The sequence below is a fragment of the Idiotropiscis lumnitzeri genome, chromosome 9 (assembly GCF_059441095.1).
Source record: "Idiotropiscis lumnitzeri isolate Australia: NSW breed Sydney's pygmy pipehorse chromosome 9, RoL_Ilum_1.0, whole genome shotgun sequence".
Taxonomy (NCBI): Eukaryota; Metazoa; Chordata; class Actinopteri; order Syngnathiformes; family Syngnathidae; genus Idiotropiscis; species Idiotropiscis lumnitzeri.
Window position 1 is genome coordinate 14,089,639 of NC_142399.1, and position 19,411 is coordinate 14,109,049.

A 19,411-nucleotide genomic window follows, 5' to 3' on the forward strand; every position below is an offset into this window, starting at 1 on the left:
TCGAGCCGGCTTAATCAGTTCAAGATCAAAGACGAGACTGGACAGCTCCATACTGAGGGGATGGTGTAAGACCCAAGTATTTATTCTCTAAGGTGGAAGCATGCCCAAACCAAGAATGTTTTCACTCTTTTGGGATGAACCGATGAAGCATTCTCAGATGAGAGCTGAAACATCTTTTAAACCAATCTGAGCAGTCTGGTATGCGATGAATTCAGTGCCGTGAGAATACGAAAGCTGGTTTGTCAATCATAAAAGACGATCCGAAGTATTGCACATAAATACTTCTTCCACACTCACGCACTTAGAAGTAATGTCGGCACATATGCTTGACATTTACTGGGGCAATACTTGACCTTTTGCAATGCACCATTAGTCACACAGTGTACAAGTGTATCAGTAAGGTATCTTACTCTTTCCTCATCCTCATCATTGACAATTCCAACATTGCACTGGATTATTTGAGATGACTTGATGAAGTGTTTCGCGACAAGGGATGTAACCGGTTACGCCCTTCAGCTTCGTAATAATCACCGCCACCACAGGTGTTGTGTAAGCTGCACCATCTCACGCTGTGTTTTATAGTCACTCTGTCAGTGTGCGCACAATCACAGAGGCTCCTAGTGACGTGGAAGTGCGGCGATTGACCTGGTACATGTTAGAGTGATGTCCTTTCATTGCCTGGGTGGGAGTTTTTTTTTTTTTTTTTTTTTTTTTAAGATATAGATAGATGGATATCTCTCTTTCAACCAAGTCAGTCAGATGGTTGAATGCAACGCGACACTCTAAAAAAAAAAGCTTGGTTGAAAACTTACCCAAATGGCATCAAAAAGGGACTGACCAAACTTTTTGGGACGAAAAATATATATATTTTTTTGGCTTCGTTGTGTCTGTCGCTTTTTCACCCAGTTTGGGTTATTTTAGCAAATATTCGCTAATTTTGAATTTGATGCCAGCAACACATTCCAAAAAGCTGTCTGAGAAGCCGACAAGCCGAGAAGTTTCTGTGTAGTGTTATTTATATGCATGGTTGAGTTTTAACTTGCATTTGCAGTTGTAGGGATGAGGTCTGTTAACTGACAGTTTTCTTTAAGTGTTCCTGCACCAACAGGACTATTTCCTTTACACAAAGATGCTCGTTTGCTGTGACACCTGAGGGATCGAAGGTTACGGGCTTTAAATGACTTTTTTTAGAGTTTCCGGCAGAGCTTTTGAAAGAATCTTTGAATCTTGTACATTGGTAAATCTTGTTCTTAAGATGTTGGACTATTTTCTTGCACAGTGGTGAAGCTTGGCCCATCCTTGCTTGTGAACAGCTGAGCCTTTTGGGGATGCACCCAATCATGACACGCTGCTGTTAACATCCGACTTGTTCATCTTTTGAGAATTCCTCAACTTGTCCAATCTTTTGTTCCACCTGTCTCAGTTTTATTGGAAAGTGTTGAATGAAAAATTTGAGAATATTACAAAAAAGGACAAAGTTCATCAGTTTGAACATTTAATGCATACTTTTTTGTTGCATACTTAATTGAATATACTGTAGGTCGAATACAATTTACAAATCATCATATTCTGTTTTTTTTTTTTGTTTTGTTCTATGCAACAGCTCAACTTCATTAGAATTGGAGTTAGTAGTTTAGTTACCATTTTTAGACTACTAAGTTTAATTCTACCTTTTTATTTATGGAACACCACATGATATGCTGTCGAAACGATCCCCAAGTTTGTCTTGTCATGTCATTCAAATGAGCTTTGCCGAGTCAGCCTTGTGTCATGTCATGTTTGAGATAAAGAGATCAGGAGGGTAGGACAGAAGTCATTACACAGCTCATCAGAGTAGCACTGCACCTCCACTCTCTTGACAAAGCTAAATGTCTGTTAATCTGTCTCATCATCACAGCTTTTTCATCAAGATGGAAAGAAAACTGACAACAATCATTGATTTGCAGGGATAATCCTCATCTGAGGCTCCCCTCTTCCAGCAATAATACTTTGGGGTTTAGGCCAATCACAGCCAATGGTCCTGTAATCAATAATTTGGAGTGCTGTAAGCCTGAAGAAACAGTAGTATGTCTTTGGCGCTATCCCAGTGGATCCATAAATTAGTTATATCTTCGTCCGGCCTTAATCACACATTACGCTTACATATGCTGTAAAACCACTGCTCATTAAATAGACGTGGGGCTAGATTAAGATGTTCTGTGCGTGTCCAGTGGGAGCCATATGTGTTCTCAATAGGATCAATTTAAAATGGATTTAGTGTAGGAACCAGGGCATGTCCGCAAGAGTTATCGGGGTAATACTTTACGCTGGGCTTAATTGAATACATCCAAAACAAATCCATCTATCCATCCATTTCCTATTTCACTTCTCATTAGGATAGTTGGTGAGTTGGAGTATAGCCCAGCTCAATTTGGGCTTGACATGGGGTACACCCATTTTGCCTGGTCACATGGTCGCCAGCCAAAGACAGAGGTCATAGCATTGGTATTCTGAGGAAGCCCACTAATCCCTTCCATTCAAATACAAACCAGACTTGACGTTACTTAACTTCTGAGGTCCGATCCACTTCTATGCTTCTCAACCCACTCTTGTGAATTTAAATCAATGATACACCTTTTGACTATTAAAATCAAATCACTGTGCGTTTTTCTTCTCTGGTACAATGTGCTAGTGGCCATTTTGTTTTACGATAAATAAGCAAAATGAATGACACAAAAGGCACCATGAGACTGGTATGAGAAGCTGTCATGGGTGAAGGCGGTGAGCATAAGATGAACAGGGACCCTGAAAGAGAAGGAGGAAAGTGAAGACTTAATAAATTGTGACGGTATAGTCAGCGGAGTGGGACAGCGCCACAGTGGGAAGCAGCTTGCATCAGCATTCCCCCGGCTGTTTAGTCCTGTCCTACACAATTTAATTGCCACATACATAAGTGAGTGAATGGAGCATCCCAGCATGTCCTAATTGTGTTTTTGCACCAATCACTAACCTGTATGCATATCTGACTTAGTAATTGGATTCACCTCTGCTCAGCTGGCTTAGATATATATGGTATCCTGCCATATGAAATACGAACATGTACTAATACAAGTAAATGGAAACAAGACATTTAAAAAGAGGATTTGTAATATTTGCTCAGTGTGCCGCCTGAATGGTCACAGATACTATCCATGATAATACTAAACCTCATTTTCCAATGATGCACTGACGAAGGCTGAAGTGACAGCCGAAACTGTGAGCAAGGAAAATAATTTTTCTCTTTACTGGAAAAAAAGTAACTTTTAACCTATTTTAAAAAGAAGACTAGATGAACGTCATTTTGCCAATGATACACGTATGAACCATGTGGTAATAAATAGCTGGACTACAATTTGGAAATAGAATTAGATGAATTTTTATTTTATTAATGAAATGAAATGAATAAGAAATACGATTAAGGCAGCACAATGGTGTGGTCACACTGGTTTGCAAATCTGCCAACATTTGTATGTTTGCTGCTTTGGCTTCATCCAGCATTTCAAAAACCTTCATGTCTACTGGGGCAATTGTATTGTACAAAGGTGTGAATGTGAGTGCGAACATGTTTTCTCTTTTGTCTCTGCGCTGGCGCCCAAAGTCAGTTCAATCACGACCATAATGCCAACAGGTTGTATAGAAAATTGATGGATGGATGGGAGGGAAATAAACACCTAATAATTTTCTGCATAATGTCATATTTGGAGTGACCTTGATCGAGCCCTACATAATATCAGTTGTCATGCACTTGTTTTTGTCAGCTATGAAATGGGTATATTTTTCCCAATTTCGATGGAAATTTAAAAAAAAAATCATTGCTTAGAACAGCACTCCAAAAATACAATGCATATTGTATATGCATTGTTGCAGTGTGGGGGAAAGAATACAATGAAATGGAGGAAACCAATTAACAACACACATATAGAAGCATTTGCCACAATACGACTAGCCAATATATTTCATCTCCTTCACATTCACTTGTAAATCTTCAGTTTTGTCAGAATTTAATCCCACGCAGTATCTCTAAAAGCACTACCGTGAATGGAAAGCAAATAGCAACATGAAGGATCATGTGCATATTTATTTTAATGCTGTTGTGCATTTTTGTACTAAAATGCATATCTGTATTCTGCTATTTTGCTGTCAGATAAGTGGAGGCAAAAACAGTGCTATGCACAATGCATTCAAGAGCTAGCGTCATCTGAAACAGTGAGGGCACTTGGGACTGGGGGAATTTAGAAAGATAACCCTTCAAAATTAAATTGCTACCATTTAAGATTGGTCACTATTGCAAGGCTGCACAAGGACGTTGGTCGATTGGAGAGGGGAAAAATAGGAGGGAGATAAAGAATGTGTATTTGTGAAGGTGGGGTGGGCATGGAGACTGACAGCAGGAAAGGCCTTGCAGGCCTACAAAATCTGTTGGAAGTGGCTCAAACTCAATGCCAACCGGTTTGAAATATTTCAAGTATGAATAACTCAAGTTGTGCCGCAATGATCACTTTCATTATGGCAATGCATCGGATAGATCAGTATTAATAAAGTACTGTAGAGTTGAGAAAACAGACTTGTGCTATTGTTCAATTGTTAAAAGTGGGAAAAAAACGATCCAAGTGGGGACAGCATTTTGTTGATATTTTTCGAAATGGCGTGTCCATTCTCTTCAAACAGACAGAAAAAGGCAGGACTGAGTGTCAAACCACTCATTACAGTTGTCGGAGATGTAGGGCGGGGGGGGGGGTCGTTGTGGTGATGTGGACTCATAATGGTGGGTGTACCCAAACGCTGGGAACCAAGCAAAGCAGGAGTCTATCAAAAAATAAAATATGTGGGGGGGGGGAGTCACAAAACTGAGAAAAGTGAATGAAGACAGACTCGCCAGCACATTAAGTGAACAGAAAGTCAATCCAGACAGATTATGTAACCTATTGTACAGTGTTCGTTAGTGCCAAGAAAGCCACACTGAAATAAAAGACATTCTGATTTATTATTATTATTATTATTATTACAATGAGGCACATTTGGAGGCAATAATAGTGAATAGAGAGAGCTGGGTACAAGGAGGGCAGAATTGATGAGACCATGTCTATAAAAGACATGCTAATAGGTACAAATGGGAACACAAAATCCTGGATATATGACAAACAAACAACCAAACAAAAAAAGAAACAAAAAAATCAAGACCAATCAAAGCGCCAGACAGAAGGTGCGCGGCTGTGCTGCTCGTGAGAATGGCTCAGATGGCAGGAACATGGTGTCCGGGCCGGAATAGGAAATGCACCGCCCGCACAGGGTCGGATTCCGGTCCCAGCAAATGGTACCGTTGAATTCTCACTCAAGGTTTGAAATGCCACTGAACCAAAATTGGAGCTGTGAGCTGCTGCCGAGCTGAACTGGTGCTGCATTTGCCTCATCAGCTTGCTGCCGTGGGGGTTCAGCGACACTAGGAACAAGGGAGGCAAAGTGGGCAGGCACTGGAGAGGGTAAAAATGTCATGCAACATTAGAGGTGAAGAGACAGGCATGGGACTACATTGAAAAAAAGTCTTTGTGGAATTTGCTCAATTTTATTTCGGCAAGTGGTTAAAACGAAATAAAATCATCTGGGTCCAGAAATATTTTCTAAGTATATTTCTAAAATAAACCAAAACATTTCCTGGATGCAGATTTTTATTTTTTTATTTTTTTTATTTTGCATGACACTTGCGGAAATACTTTTTTTAAATTTTTTTTTTTAAAGTTCAAGATGGTATGGAAGGTATGGACCAACACAGGGAACACGACAATGACCTTTACTTGCGCGCCACCACAGTCCGCGGTCCTTTATATGTGGCCGGAGAGGTACCTAAGTAAATGATGGAGGGAAATTGGAGGACACACACAGATCAGAAAAAAAATATGACATGGACTAGACAGTGCACCAGGGGAGGAACCAGCGATAGTAAAATCGGCGTCTAATTCAGAATCTGTAAGAATATTATGTAGTTTGGGCCATAACCTTTAAAATCAGTATAAAGGGAGTGAAGCAAACTGTAAGAAGGGACTGGAAAATGATCATAGAAACAAGAAACACTGGCCGCCGGTGAGAGGAACAGGTAGGAAAGAACAAGTGGACTTGTCTGAAGGGGGCTTTGTCTGAGGGCTGATGGCGAGCAGCTCAACATGTGCTTCCTGCTGGGTCTCGCTAAGATCTGCTCATTTTGTCAAAAGGGACGCGCTTTACGGTGGAGTGCAGGCACACGGGTAGGTGGATCCAAGTGCAAGGAATCAGGCAAGGCAAGGCAGGAGAGGATCTTAGGCATGACATCACTTTTTGGTATAATCCTGTATTGTGTTAAATTTAGTTTTTCCCTTCATAGAAATTATTCTCTAATGAAAAAGCCAATGTTGTGATTACATTAACAAGTGTTTGTGTTTGTGGTAAATTAACCTTCAATTCATACAACACAAACACTTGCATAAGAGCATGAAGTTTGACATACTAAATGGATTAGGATCCAACTCCGTTTCATGAAGAAATGAATCCATATTGGAAGTGGATTTTTATTTTTTTATTTCTTTTTTCCATATAGTGACTGTAATGTTTGTGCTTTTCAGGTGCAGGTGATGCCATTGTGTCTGGGTATTGGCAACAGGATGACATTTGCCAAGCTCCTTCTTCCTTTCCTTATTCTACACTCATGTCAAGGTGAGCTGTTCTCATTATTAATAATAAATGTTTCATTCAACAAAGTCAAGACTGCAGTTTAAATTCAAAAGGAGTTGCATTCATTTTGCTTTGTAATTTATGCAATGCCAAAACATCCCTTTAAAACAATGCATTAAGGCCAAAAACAAACATAATTACATTTTTCAGCTCTTCACAACCCCTTCACCCTGTGGATTACCTCCCGAAGAGCAAAATAAGGACCGGGCGATTATATGATTAGTATCGTGATGTTACATGACCAGCATGTTATATTAAAAACACGGCGGAAATGTGCATAACGGCCAATCAAAATAAAATAAAATAAAATATAATATAATATAATTACATTTATATTACATAAAAAATGAAAGAAGAAACTTTAAGCATTAACTAGTAATTGTGCCAGATGTGCAGCTAAATGCGTGATAGGCAGCCATGATTTGCCATAATGTTCTGTGGAGGAAGCAAACATGTTGTATAATTTGGACAAGTAACACGGAAGTGATAAAGTGGAAAGCAAAAGAAACGGAAGCAGAGTGTGCACAGAGAATACTATTAACAAATGTCAGCTAGGTGAACTGCGAAAACCTTTTGATCAATATAACAATTTAGATTTGCCATTTTTGGGCAACTCCTTGTGATCACTTATCTAAAAGGATTCTCTTGCATCTCTGGAAAGAAAGCTCCCTCTTACCTTTTTGGACACATTTTGCTTTTAGTCAATGCAGTTCGTTTCACATTTCATCCTCTCTGTCGGCCCTTCTTCTTTCTGTTCTCCTTGTTCCTCGTCTGCCTTGTCTGAGAATGTCCTACAAACGTCTTGAGACTGTTTTTGTGTTCTTGCTGAGTGTGCCGTATGAGTGTCTGAGTCGGACATAGTGAAGGCGCTTCAGTGCAGTGGAAAGTCACGCTAAATGTCTCACAGTGACAGGCAGGAGACACATCCAATCACACGCAGCGGTGAAGCAGCAGAGAACGTTATTAAGTGAATGCCACAACATGTTTCCATCAAGCGCAATGAGTTTGTTTGCTTTTTTTTTTTTTTGTGTGTGTGTTTTTTAATAACTGGAGTCACCTACCCTTTTGCTGCTTATTCTCACCTGACACCTTGTGTTTGCATGCTCGTCTTGTGCATCCATCATTTTTCCCTCCTTTGCTGTCTCCTCTCCGCCTTCACTTATGTCTTTACCATCCATTAGCACATTGAACCTCTGCCCCTCCTCGTCTGCTATACTAGATAGATGATCATTGCGGTCATTATTTACTGACTGCATTTCTTGATCCAAGCGTGACATTTAGCGACACATGTGTTTGCAACACCCATTTTTCACCTATTCGTAAAGTTCGGTACACCATCGAGGGAATAGCCACTCTCAAAGATCTTATTATTAATATTACCCTCCTCAAATATGTTTATTTCAGAGAAAAAGAGGACACTTGGTTATCCGAGTGAAGCAGAAATTTACGACAGCCGGCTGCTGTAGTACCTGTGATCACATAATGTATTTGTCTTTAATTTATGCGAAGCAGCATCTGGCTCATTACCCACTGTTAGTTTATATCTCCATGCGAGGTCACGAGAAACTTCATATAAGTACTCTAATGAAAACACTAAACTGCATTCCATGTGTTTGTTCAGGACTACCGGTCCTCCTCCAGGAATCAAGACAATTCTTGATGTTTTCCAGTATTTACAGATAGTATTGCTGACTCTGAACTACAACTCTCAACTTCGCGTCCGTGTGCCACTGACATTACTGATTTAGAAAGGCTGTCCAAATTTCCTCCTAAATGTTCGATGTAGGTATATGATACCCTTTACAAAGAAACACACAATGCTGAAATTAAGTAAAGTGAAGCTACAAGAGAGAGGACCTAATCGGACTGAAGATTTTGATCATTCCTTTGGGATATGTGTGACTCACTAATGGACGAAGTAATGCCTGCGAGAAAACTGACAGTTCTTTATTTACATTCAAACTTCAGTTTGAAGGCAGTATGAGTGAAGCATTGTGCTTGTGAGGTTCCAATTTCAGTATTCCGGTGCCCCATCCTGCTCAGTGAAATATTATTTTAGTAAACTAAAAGTGAAAAACCATTTTCTTCAACTAAATAAAAACCAAAATGATTTAGATGAACGGAAACTAACTCAAACTACATTTTTCGTTTGCAAAACTGCAGAGAAAATGTGGTTCATTTTTGTCTTTGACAAGTATTTTAATACACGAGCCTTTGTGGCACAGACGTTTCCCGGAAGAAGAGCAGGTCCAACAGTCAACGGGAAGTTGTAGTCCTCTAAATGTTTGCCACACAGAAGCGACGACATCAAGCAGCAGTCAATAAAAAAAAGAGTCAGCAAATGACGTTGCTCCTCAGAGACTCACCTGCTCTTGACATTTAACTCATCCCGAAATGCAACGCGAGGTAAACAGTGCTTTTCTTTTTTTGCTTCATACTTGGAAAAAAATATAAACAGAATCTAAAAAAAATGGTACACTGTACACCACTTCTCAACAGGAATTCAACCCACAAATCTACTTGAGAATTTGGCAAGTTGACAAATGAGGCATCCCAGATTTATTCTAATTAGGGTGCATGTATGAATGCCTGCATCAAACTCTAGAAGCGGTATGCATGGCACTTATTGTGATTCAAAGTCTGGGGACTGTTAAAACTGTAAACTGTACCTTTTTTATCAAAACGTTTAGAATTTTTTTTTTTTAATTAAATTTTCACTGCACAATACTTACCATGAGCTTTTTTTTTTTTTTAATCTTGATCACGTGTAAAACACTTGAAAGAAAACGTACTAATAAAAATTAAATAATAAAAATTAACAAATCCACCCTGAAAACTAATTAAAACCAACTAGATTACAAAAATAAAACTCAAAAGGAAATTCAAATCTAACTACAATTAAAATTCCAAAACTATACTATTTATAATAAGACTTGTCAAACTTTGGATCAATGGTGTGGTGTTTTCAGAATTCACACAGCCATGTAGCTTTTAATTTGCCGATATCATGAGCTAATACTTAATATGGCAGATAAAGGTGAGATAAAATGTTGAAAATCAATCTATCAAAAGGTTACTGACTATAATGGGAATGACTTTTCTTTGCTTTCCTGCGTCTCACAGGATCTAACCAGCCGCCACGTTTCTTGAACTACTTCTTCTCAACGTACCTTCTCATCTACGAAGATATGCCTGTTGGTGAGTCGGTGTGGGTTGTCACTGTGCTCTCTATACCATGCCCAACAATACATTGTTTGAAGAAAGTACAGTTAAACAATCTTTGTCATCTCTCCTGTGAATATTGTAAACATAAACTGAGAAAGAAGACAAGCAAAGGGCCACCAAAATCAGAGGTGACAAGGATTGCGACGGCTGGCTTCTATCTGGTTCTTTTTCTGTGTCGGTTTTTATATGAACCGAGAGCAGAAATAGATTTCAATTTCTAATGCCAACCTGGGGAAGTCAGATTTTTTTATTTATTTTTTTTCAGACAATGATTCTGATATTGGTGATGGTCTTAATACAGTATATTATTATTATTATACTGAATGTATTGTGCCACAGCTATTTTTGGAAATGGTCACATGTATCTGAGAATCCACTGTGATACGCTTCTATTCCTCCTCACATTTATTTGATGCCATTCCTGTTGGCTGTGGAGATTGACAGAGCAATTTGATGATGCCGGGCTTCTCGTCATCTGCTGATATGTCAAAGGCCAGGAACTCTTTTAGATCAGATTTATTTCAAGGGCATTTTTTTCGTTTTGTTTTGTTATTTCAGTGACATGACTGTTCTATATTGCTTTAAACTGTGGGCTTGCTCTTCAAGGCATGTTCTCTCACATTTATATGCTGCTCGCTACCAACTTGAAGGACTTTTTCTGTACTGAAGAGAGTATGAAACAGCCGCGTCTTCATTATTATTGCAAGCACTCCGGACACCTTTGCTCTCATCATGTTTATCATCATCATCTTGTTGTCGTTCTCTGTTCACCGTTGTAGCCAGGGAAGGGCATAGTTACCGTGTGGGGCAACAGTACATCATCATCATCATAACCCTAAAGCAATGTCAGGTTTTGGCAGAGGTCCATCATTTTTCCCAGCTTGTGTATCAATAAAGCGTCGGCCTGTGTTGTTGGGTGCTGCCTATTTCCCAAACTGCTCCGTCTGGGTTGCCCTCTGGCCATGAATCATTGTGTCCTCTAGCAGCTGGGCTGCGCTCCAGCACAGTACATTCCAGTGGTCCAAAGCTCTGTCAGTCACGTCCCTGGCCTAGCCTGTGATAGATTCGTCAGTGGTGTGATGATGAGGGTGGGCCGAGAGATTGGACAGTGACTGTTTGTCAAGATTATTGTTTATTAGCTCAGCAGATGTCCTCGTCCAGGAGGCCCTCTACTACATAAACACACGAGGCCATGCACATGCACACAAGCAACTGCTCGTGTGTTGTCTTGTGTGAGCAGTGGGTGTAAAATGTCCAAGCCGTACCCTTCCTCGCAGTCAAAACCTGAAATAAGTCACTATCAAGCAACTAATGCAGTAGCCTGATAGCCGTTTCTGTGTTGACATTGGTCCCACTGGCTACGTTTACATGGACAAAGTTTCTTTAATATGATCAGACGTCAGATTAAAATTATGAGCGGATGCACTGTTTTCATGTGCACTAAAAATATTGATCTGGTTAGGACTTGCGTCTTTATGCATCACACTTTTGATCGGGTCAAATTATTTTGAGAAGCGCTGCTTGACCAACTATAAGGTAAATAGTAGCGCTGTCACGCGATTAAATTTTTTTTAACTAAATAATTGCAAATAATTCCATAATTATTGAATTTTTAAAAATTATTTTATTTTATAATTAATTTTTCTACTAGTATTTTTGTGACGCTTTTAACGGGTATTTACTTGACTAATATCTCGTAATTAATGTAAAATACCAAAAAATATTAAGTGTGTTTTCAATCAAAGATTGTTCTAATAGCTTTCTTTGATCATTGAATACAATCCAAATGGAGACATATTTACAGGATTTTTTTCTTACAAACACTTCTCAAAATGTATACTGTACATTTAGTCTTGCCCACAAGCACCACATTCCTGCAGTGTTGGCCCAGTGGATACTTAAGCGGGTGTTTTGTTCTGAGATGATACAGTGTTGGAATTTTACGGAGCCCCTTAGGGGACATGGAAGAGAAAAAAAAATAATTTGCGTTCCCTCGCAAAATCTTTGCGTTCCCTTGCAAAGATTGCGTTCCCTTGCAAAGTTTGCGTTCCCTCGCAATTTCAAAGTAAAATTCAATTAAACTCGCCCACGGGTGAACACACTCCATCTTTGCTGCGTTTGTTTACACGGAAGATGACCTGGAAGTACATAAACGCGCATTAAAAAAAATAAACATTCACTCGAAAAAAAACCAAAACAACTTTGCATTCCCTCGCAAAGTTTGCGAGGGAACGCAAAGTTTTTTTTTTTCTCTTCCGTGTCCCCTAAGGGGCTCCGTAAGTTTGAGGTGAGCGCACGCAAAAACATCGAACTTCGAGTGCAGTGTAACAGATGTTTACATTTTCGTTTACAGCCCAGCATGCAAACGAATGTTCACTAAAAGTATCATGGATTTTGGGGAAACATAAAAAAAAAAACATTCAGTGGTGGGGAAGTTGCGAAGGAGTGCTTAAATGCTGTTGCACAAACCTTATTTAAAGGAAAACACAAAGCCCAGATGTGTGAAATAATCTGCCAAATCCCAATGGCCCTGACTCCTTTCCAACCCAGATTTAAGTTACTGGCAGGGCAGTCACAAACTCATTTTTCTCATTAAGAGAAGTTAAAAAAAATATTCAAAAGAAAAGGTGTTGTCAAAGCTAATTTTGAATTAGTTTTGCATGAGGACAGCCATTTTTATTGATTGTGTACTGAACATGTTGACCTGTTTTACTTGGATAATTAGGCTTTCTGGTTTTTTTTTGGCTGATAACTCTTTGATTTGAGAAAAAAGGCAAAAGATGTTAACTCAATGCTTAGCACTTGATATATTTCCGCAGGAGATATTTTACTATTTTTTCCGGAAGTGGCACCCTTAAATTCCTGGAGCCACATTTTCTTGAATGTGAACTAAACTCCTTATATTTGTTTGACTGGCAAAGGTGTTTAATGGGAACATTGCTAAATATTTCGTATATAAGTGCGCTCTGTTGAAAATGACTAAATATTGAAACTATATAAAAATGTGAACATAGGACTTTGGTTCTGACCTTTTAATTGGAAGAAATTTTCGTCGTGGACCTCTGTGACTTTTAATTGAATACCTCTGATGTCACAGACAGTAAATACGGGTTGTTCTGAAATTTTGGAGTAAGTTTTTCAGGTGCACCGATCAGATTATTAAAAGAAATAAATATATCTTGTAGACTAAATTTTGATTGGAATGGGTTTGATCGGGTCAGAATATTCCAAATTGGGTGTGTTCATGAAGCATTAATAAATAAAAATCTAAACAAACAAAAAAAGTGTGGAAAAAGTGCACTGGGTGTCCCATTATGTTGCATTTTAGGGAGAAGCCTGTATTTGTTTGAAATAAGATTCTATCCACTAAGTAGAGTGGTAGGTCAGTCTGGATTGTAGTTTAATTTCAAATTGAGATGAACTTCATGGGATTTAATTGGAATATTTTGATTCAGTGAATCAAAATGTACGGAGAATGTGAAATTCACTTGTTAAATTAAGTGTAAAGCCTGAGAGGAAAGATAGCAGAGAAGAGCAGTTATTGAGATCACCAAGACAAACACATGACCCAAAAGATTTTTGATTTTTTTTGTTTTTTTTGCAGGAATTATTTCAAGATGCATTACACCAGCAAAGATTGTAATCCCAAAATGTTATCCCATGCAGACAGCTCTGCTCCTCCAATTGTTCCTATTGTCACTGTAAATGCCTGCAAATTTAATTACCCATGTGGTATTCCTAATTCAACAATGATTAAGGAGGTGCAAGTAGCCCCAAGGAAAGAACATGTTTATAATGTGTGTCTATTCTTGCCGCAGCCAATTCCCTGCTGTCAGCCAGTGAACGCACACTACTTTTTAACTATGCCTTGTCAACACTCTCTAATGGACCCGTGGTCTTCCTCAGCTTTTCTCCTTCAATATATATTGATTGTGCAGCATTTCTACACTTTAAACAAATCACAATGGCAGGCTGCTGTCGTGAATAGCTGTTGCTATCCTTGTTAGAACGCTTACTTATTTTCTTTTTCTCAAACCGCACATGATGCTGACAAATAGTTTTGCGGAAGAAATTCTACACCAAAATGTTAATTTGGAGTCAGCTGGCAACCTGCATGTCTTGCATTCCTCAATTTACCCCAGTTTGTATTTAAAAAAACAAATTAGAATAAATTGAACACATTGCTTATTCACATTCGTGATTATACTTTCTTTAGTTTGGATATTTTACAATGAAAGATTAATACATGTATTGAAATAACTGAAATCCATTATGCTTGCTAAGACAGATAATGGAAACAATTACAGCCCGTATCAAAAGTTTCTAATATTAATTTAAGACATTTCCCCTTATTCATTTCAATGAGCTAAAAATAAAACTATTTTCTTGCGTGATGGGGGAATGCAAAGTATTTCAACCATCCCGTTGGTGCTCGTGTTGCTTTTAATTCAAGTGTCTGTGCAAATTATTATTTTTGAGTACGTAATTAAAAACCATTCACTAATAGTTAATGGTTCTTATTGATTCATATTAACTTTCTGAAAAATTATGCTTTGTTTAAAGAAATTAATGCTACTTAAAGGGGAAGTCAACCCCCCAAAATCTTTGCAATAAAATGTAAAATGTTCTTAATTGCCTTCATTTGTCCAAACATGGCATTCTGAACAATATTTCGTTTGTGGAATATGAGTTCATCAGCAAGATCCACCCGTTTTTAGCCATTTCAGGCGGTGGGCATTTTGTCACTTCTGTCCACTGAAAATTAAATTAGGGCTCAAGTCACGCCCAATCACGGCTCACCTTTTTCCAAAGCTGAGCAACTGTATAGTCATTTTTAGTCAACAGACGAGACAAAATGACCGCCCTCTGAGATGGCGAAAAACAGTGGATTTTGTTGCTTAACTCGTATCCCGCAAACAATTTGATTCAGAATGCCATGTTTCGACTAGTAGACTTGCATAGAATATAAATATAAAATGTTTCTTTTGCCGTTTGGCTAAATTTTTTCCGCATTTTAAGCATTGTTTCTCTGGTTTGATAATATTGCCCTGCGTTAGTTATAAGTTAATGGTCCATTAAGTGTATTTTTATTTTAAAAAAATATTTTTCAAAGGGTGAATGTAAAACAGGCAAGTGTTGAAGACTTGTAAGTGCAACAAAGCAATGTTACCTCGAGATGCCTGTGGCTACGCTTCTTATAGATGTTGAGTGTTGTCTTATCAAAATCAGTGTGAATCTGAAACGACTCGGCAGGCAAGACAAATTTTACCCAAGACTTTTCCGGCTGTCTGCTTCCACAGATCAGGTAATCTAAATCGGAAATGAATATAAAACAACAGATTAAACAGAATGAGCTGTGATAAAATAAAAGGGTAATCAAGGTAAAGAGGAGGGGTGAGGTGAAAGCAAAAGCTGCGCAGGATTCACATATTCTGGGATTCTGGCCAGTATCCAGGTCCATCTATTCTTGCAGAGTACATGCGCTAGATATTGGTACCTGACTGCGCAGGCCAGTGCAGAAGTCTGTTTATTCTCCCACATTGAGCTCTCATTTATAAATTGGCATGAGATGTGTGTGTCCTCAGTATTTTCTGCCAGCTTCTGCTCTATCTGTCACCGTTTGTGAAGTTTGAGTTGGTGTGGATGAGCTATGAGTATCACAGTGACTGTGTCTCTGTCTGCATGTTTCCTACTTTTACAAATCCTATCTATCAGTTGCAGAAGGCAAGTATCCATCCCTGCGGAGGTTTGAACTACTTGATCTCTGCAGGAGATGGAGTCTCAACATACCCGTGAGATATTCTTAATGACTATTACTTTTTTTCCCCCTTGCCTACCTCACTTAAAAGGATTCACTTCCTTATGCAGCTCTTAACTGTCATTTAGCTGTCCCACAATGGCTGCGCTATAAAGTCAGCTGACTGCCACTGATGAGAGACCTCTGTTTTGGTTTAGTCAATCATCTCTTATCTCTAGCCCATACCTTGCTCATCCATTCATTTCCCAGGAATAATGGGGTGCGCAGCTCAGCAGTGTCTGCAAACGCATCATCCATCATAAGCGTGCGCAAGATTTTCCCGCCGCATGATTCGTTAGTGTCATAATGAAGCATCTCGAGGCTCAGCATTCTCCATATTCCATTCAATTCACAATGCAAGTTATCTCAAGACACTTTTCATGGAGCAGGTTAAGACCATTTCGTCATTAATCTGTCGGCCCATTTGCTAAGTGCCACGTCCGGCGGAACAATACAGCAAATAACTGTAGTATAAATGTGTGAATTATTTAGTTGAACATGCCTTAACTTAAACTATCTTACAGGACGTCAGATCCCCACTAAGATGCATGTATATGAGAGTGGTCGGAATGGTCAGAGGACTGTGGTTACCGGAAATGCGGAATTAAATCTGTCAGAAAGCTGTACTGTGCAATGGTACATCAGCCAATATCTTAAAATATTTACAGTACTGCTTCAAAGACAAAATATAACACAGGCTGTCCTCGGGTTACGAAGGAGTACCGTTCCTGTGGTGGTGACGTAATCCAAATTTCTGTCCCAGTCAAAAGTAACGCTTTATCACCCACTAAATCTCTCCGCAAAGTGACCCGCATATGGAGTAAAAGATGTCACTCGCAATGTAGAGTTTACGAAAGTGATTGTGGTCTAGCGTGTAGGGGCCATCGGAGAAATGAGGCGAGGTCGTAGTTCTGTGTCAGTTTTGTGAAATGGCTAGGAAAATTCACATTGAAAGAGATTTGACTTTATTATAAAGCAGACTGCAGCCAATATTCCTCTAAAAATATATTTTTCAATAATACAACTGTCAAATACAACAATGTTTGCGGAGGGTTTTGTTAACAGTGAGATATAAAATTGTGACTCGCAAATACCGAGAGCTGGAGTCACCAACGTGGTGCCCGCGAGGACTACATGAGTAGCCTACAAGTGATGGGATTACTTTAGAAATGATTCTTTATAAATGTGCAGACTGAAAATAGTTTTGCATGTAAAACGTTTCTGTTGCCCGGGTATTGTGAGATTTTCCCCTAGTGTGAATGTCATTACTTTAGAAATGATTCTTTATAAATGTGCAGACTGAAAATAGTTTTGCATGTAAAACGTTTCTGTTGCCCGGGTATTGTGAGATTTTCCCCTAGTGTGAATGTCAATTTTCACACTAACATACTATTAAGTGAAATCAGGTTACATTTATTTACAACCTTTAAATTACAAAAGAGTAGCATAGGTCTTCATAAAACCAGAGTTGGCAAATACTAACGACACCCCCTTCTTCACACCACGTACGGTTCAAGGTAATTTGAGCAAGTATCAAATTAGTAGCCCTTCACACTAATTAGTAACCAAGAAGTAGCTCTCACTTTCCAAAAAGTTGGTGAGCCCTAATCGAGAGTAGCAGAAGGACAGTGGTCCATCAAGGGAATTGTTTTTCAGTCTAGGCATATGCCAGCAACGCTAAAAATTTTGAATGAACTAAGCCAATTTCTTAATTTCATACATTTTTTTTTTAATCATAATTTCTATTCTTTTGACAACATTGTTATTATTATTATTATTGTTGTTGTTTTACTACCTTCCAGTATGTCTTGGTCTTTCTGAAGTAAACACATTCTGTGAAGAAATGGATTCAAAATGCAAATATACATACAGTGGCTCTCAGTAAGCAATAGGCACTATTTTGCTTGTTGGCTGAAATAAAAATCCGATATGCTCGGGTTTTTGCACTGCATACTTAAGGAGATCTTACCTGCCTCCCATGTGTCACTTCAGGTTTGAATTACAGGCAAAACAAAAAAGGGCAGATTGTGACCACCCGTGACTCTCCTTCTCCTTTTCCAACTGGCTGTCACAGTCAGTTTACAATTCATCACATCCATTTTCAAAGTGCTTGTAGTTAGAAGTACTGCAGGTCACCCTTTAAATTAGTGTCTCGCAGTGATATTTCACCATTTGGCATTCTGTTTGTAATGTGCCGCAGAATGTTTTAGCACGTAGTGGTCTCTACACCCTCTCTCGAATGGAAACACACAGTGCTTCTTTTGTGGTTTCACATTTTCCTGTGTAATGACCGCACCGTTTGTTACTTTGACTGCAGAAGCAAGTTGAAAAGCCGCTGGCTGTGTGTGTAATAGTTTTGTGGGTGTTAAAAGGTAATTGAAATCGTGTGAGGGAAGACGGTGCGATACCAGGGTGAGCCGTGTTGCCAATGAGCCAATCACTGAGTTGACTTGCATCAATGTGATACTGGCCGTGGTTAGATCTGACCACAAGAGATTAGGTTCTCGGAGTTGATACTGTTTACAACAGTATGGGTCCAAATGATTCTAAGGCCTAAATTATATGAGAATGTTTTCAGTATAGACCTATAAATTTCACTATTGCATCAAGTTTGTATGTGAAGCTAATTGCACCAACCAAATTTATATACATTTCTAAACATTACTACAAAAAAGAGGGCCCAAAACATATGGTAGATATCATGTGTTTGTTACATTTTAAATGTAACAATGAATAAAACGGGCTGACCGTGGATGTTGGCATAGGGAACCAGTGGTTAGCACATCCGATCACACTTCTGGCTTTGAGGTTTTAAAACCAGAAACTCTGGCCTTTCCATGTTCAGTGTCACTAATAGGGTCACTAAGCGGGATGTCATGGTATTTGCCATAACACAATATTGCGGTATTAATAATAGCCTCAATATCATCGAGGTCTTGTTCATTGGATAAATTGATAAGCTATTGTGCTTGAAATGTATCTATTTATGAATTTATCGTTGCTGTTCAGTGAAAAAGGCATTTGTCCTTTTTTTGGGAAATTGTATTTAACTTTCATATAAATATGATGTCTGTGAAATATATTATATATACATACACCCGGATGACTGGTTAGCATGTCCGTCCCACAGAACAGAGGTGCGGGTTTTGGTTCCGGCCTTCCTGTGTGGAGTTTGCATTTTCTCCTCATGCATGCGTGGCTTTTCTCTGGGTACTGCGGTTTCCCCACATGCTTCTTCAGTCTCAAAATCTCCCATAATGTGAATTTGAGTGTACTGTTTTTTTTTTTTTTTTTTTTAAATGTTGTTTGTTTTTGTTTGCCCTGCGATTGACTGGTGACCAGTGCAGGGTGTACCCTACCGCTTGACTGAAATCTGCAAGTGGATGGAAGTTTATGTTGGTGTGAGTATGTATGGTTTGTGATTACCTGGTGAACAATCTAGGGGGTACCTCACCTCTCATCCAAAGTCAGATGGGATAGGCCAAAGCTTAATTGTGAACAAAAAAAAAAATGTCACAAGTGAATGAATAAGGTTTATGTTTGACTTTCAAAAATTACCACTGCAAGATGCGACTGAACTCCCAAACTACCAAATGTTTTGTTCTCAAGGCACATGTACAGTACATAAACATCCGTTGAACTTCATGGATTGCATCATTAAAATTCTTC

General features: G+C 38.9%; 1 protein-coding gene across 2 annotated transcripts in view; it reads left to right on the forward strand.

The window, feature by feature from the left end:
* Positions 1-19,411, forward strand: part of cdh23 (cadherin-related 23) — a 161,495-nt gene that overhangs the window by 3,756 nt on the left and 138,328 nt on the right. For both annotated transcript variants that reach the window (XM_088304346.1, XM_088304347.1), the window contains exons 2-3: positions 6,612-6,702; positions 9,844-9,918. In XM_088304346.1, coding sequence (XP_088160472.1) covers positions 6,621-6,702; positions 9,844-9,918 — 157 coding nt within the window. In that variant the 5' untranslated portion in view covers positions 6,612-6,620. The remainder of the gene's footprint in view (positions 1-6,611; positions 6,703-9,843; positions 9,919-19,411) is intronic.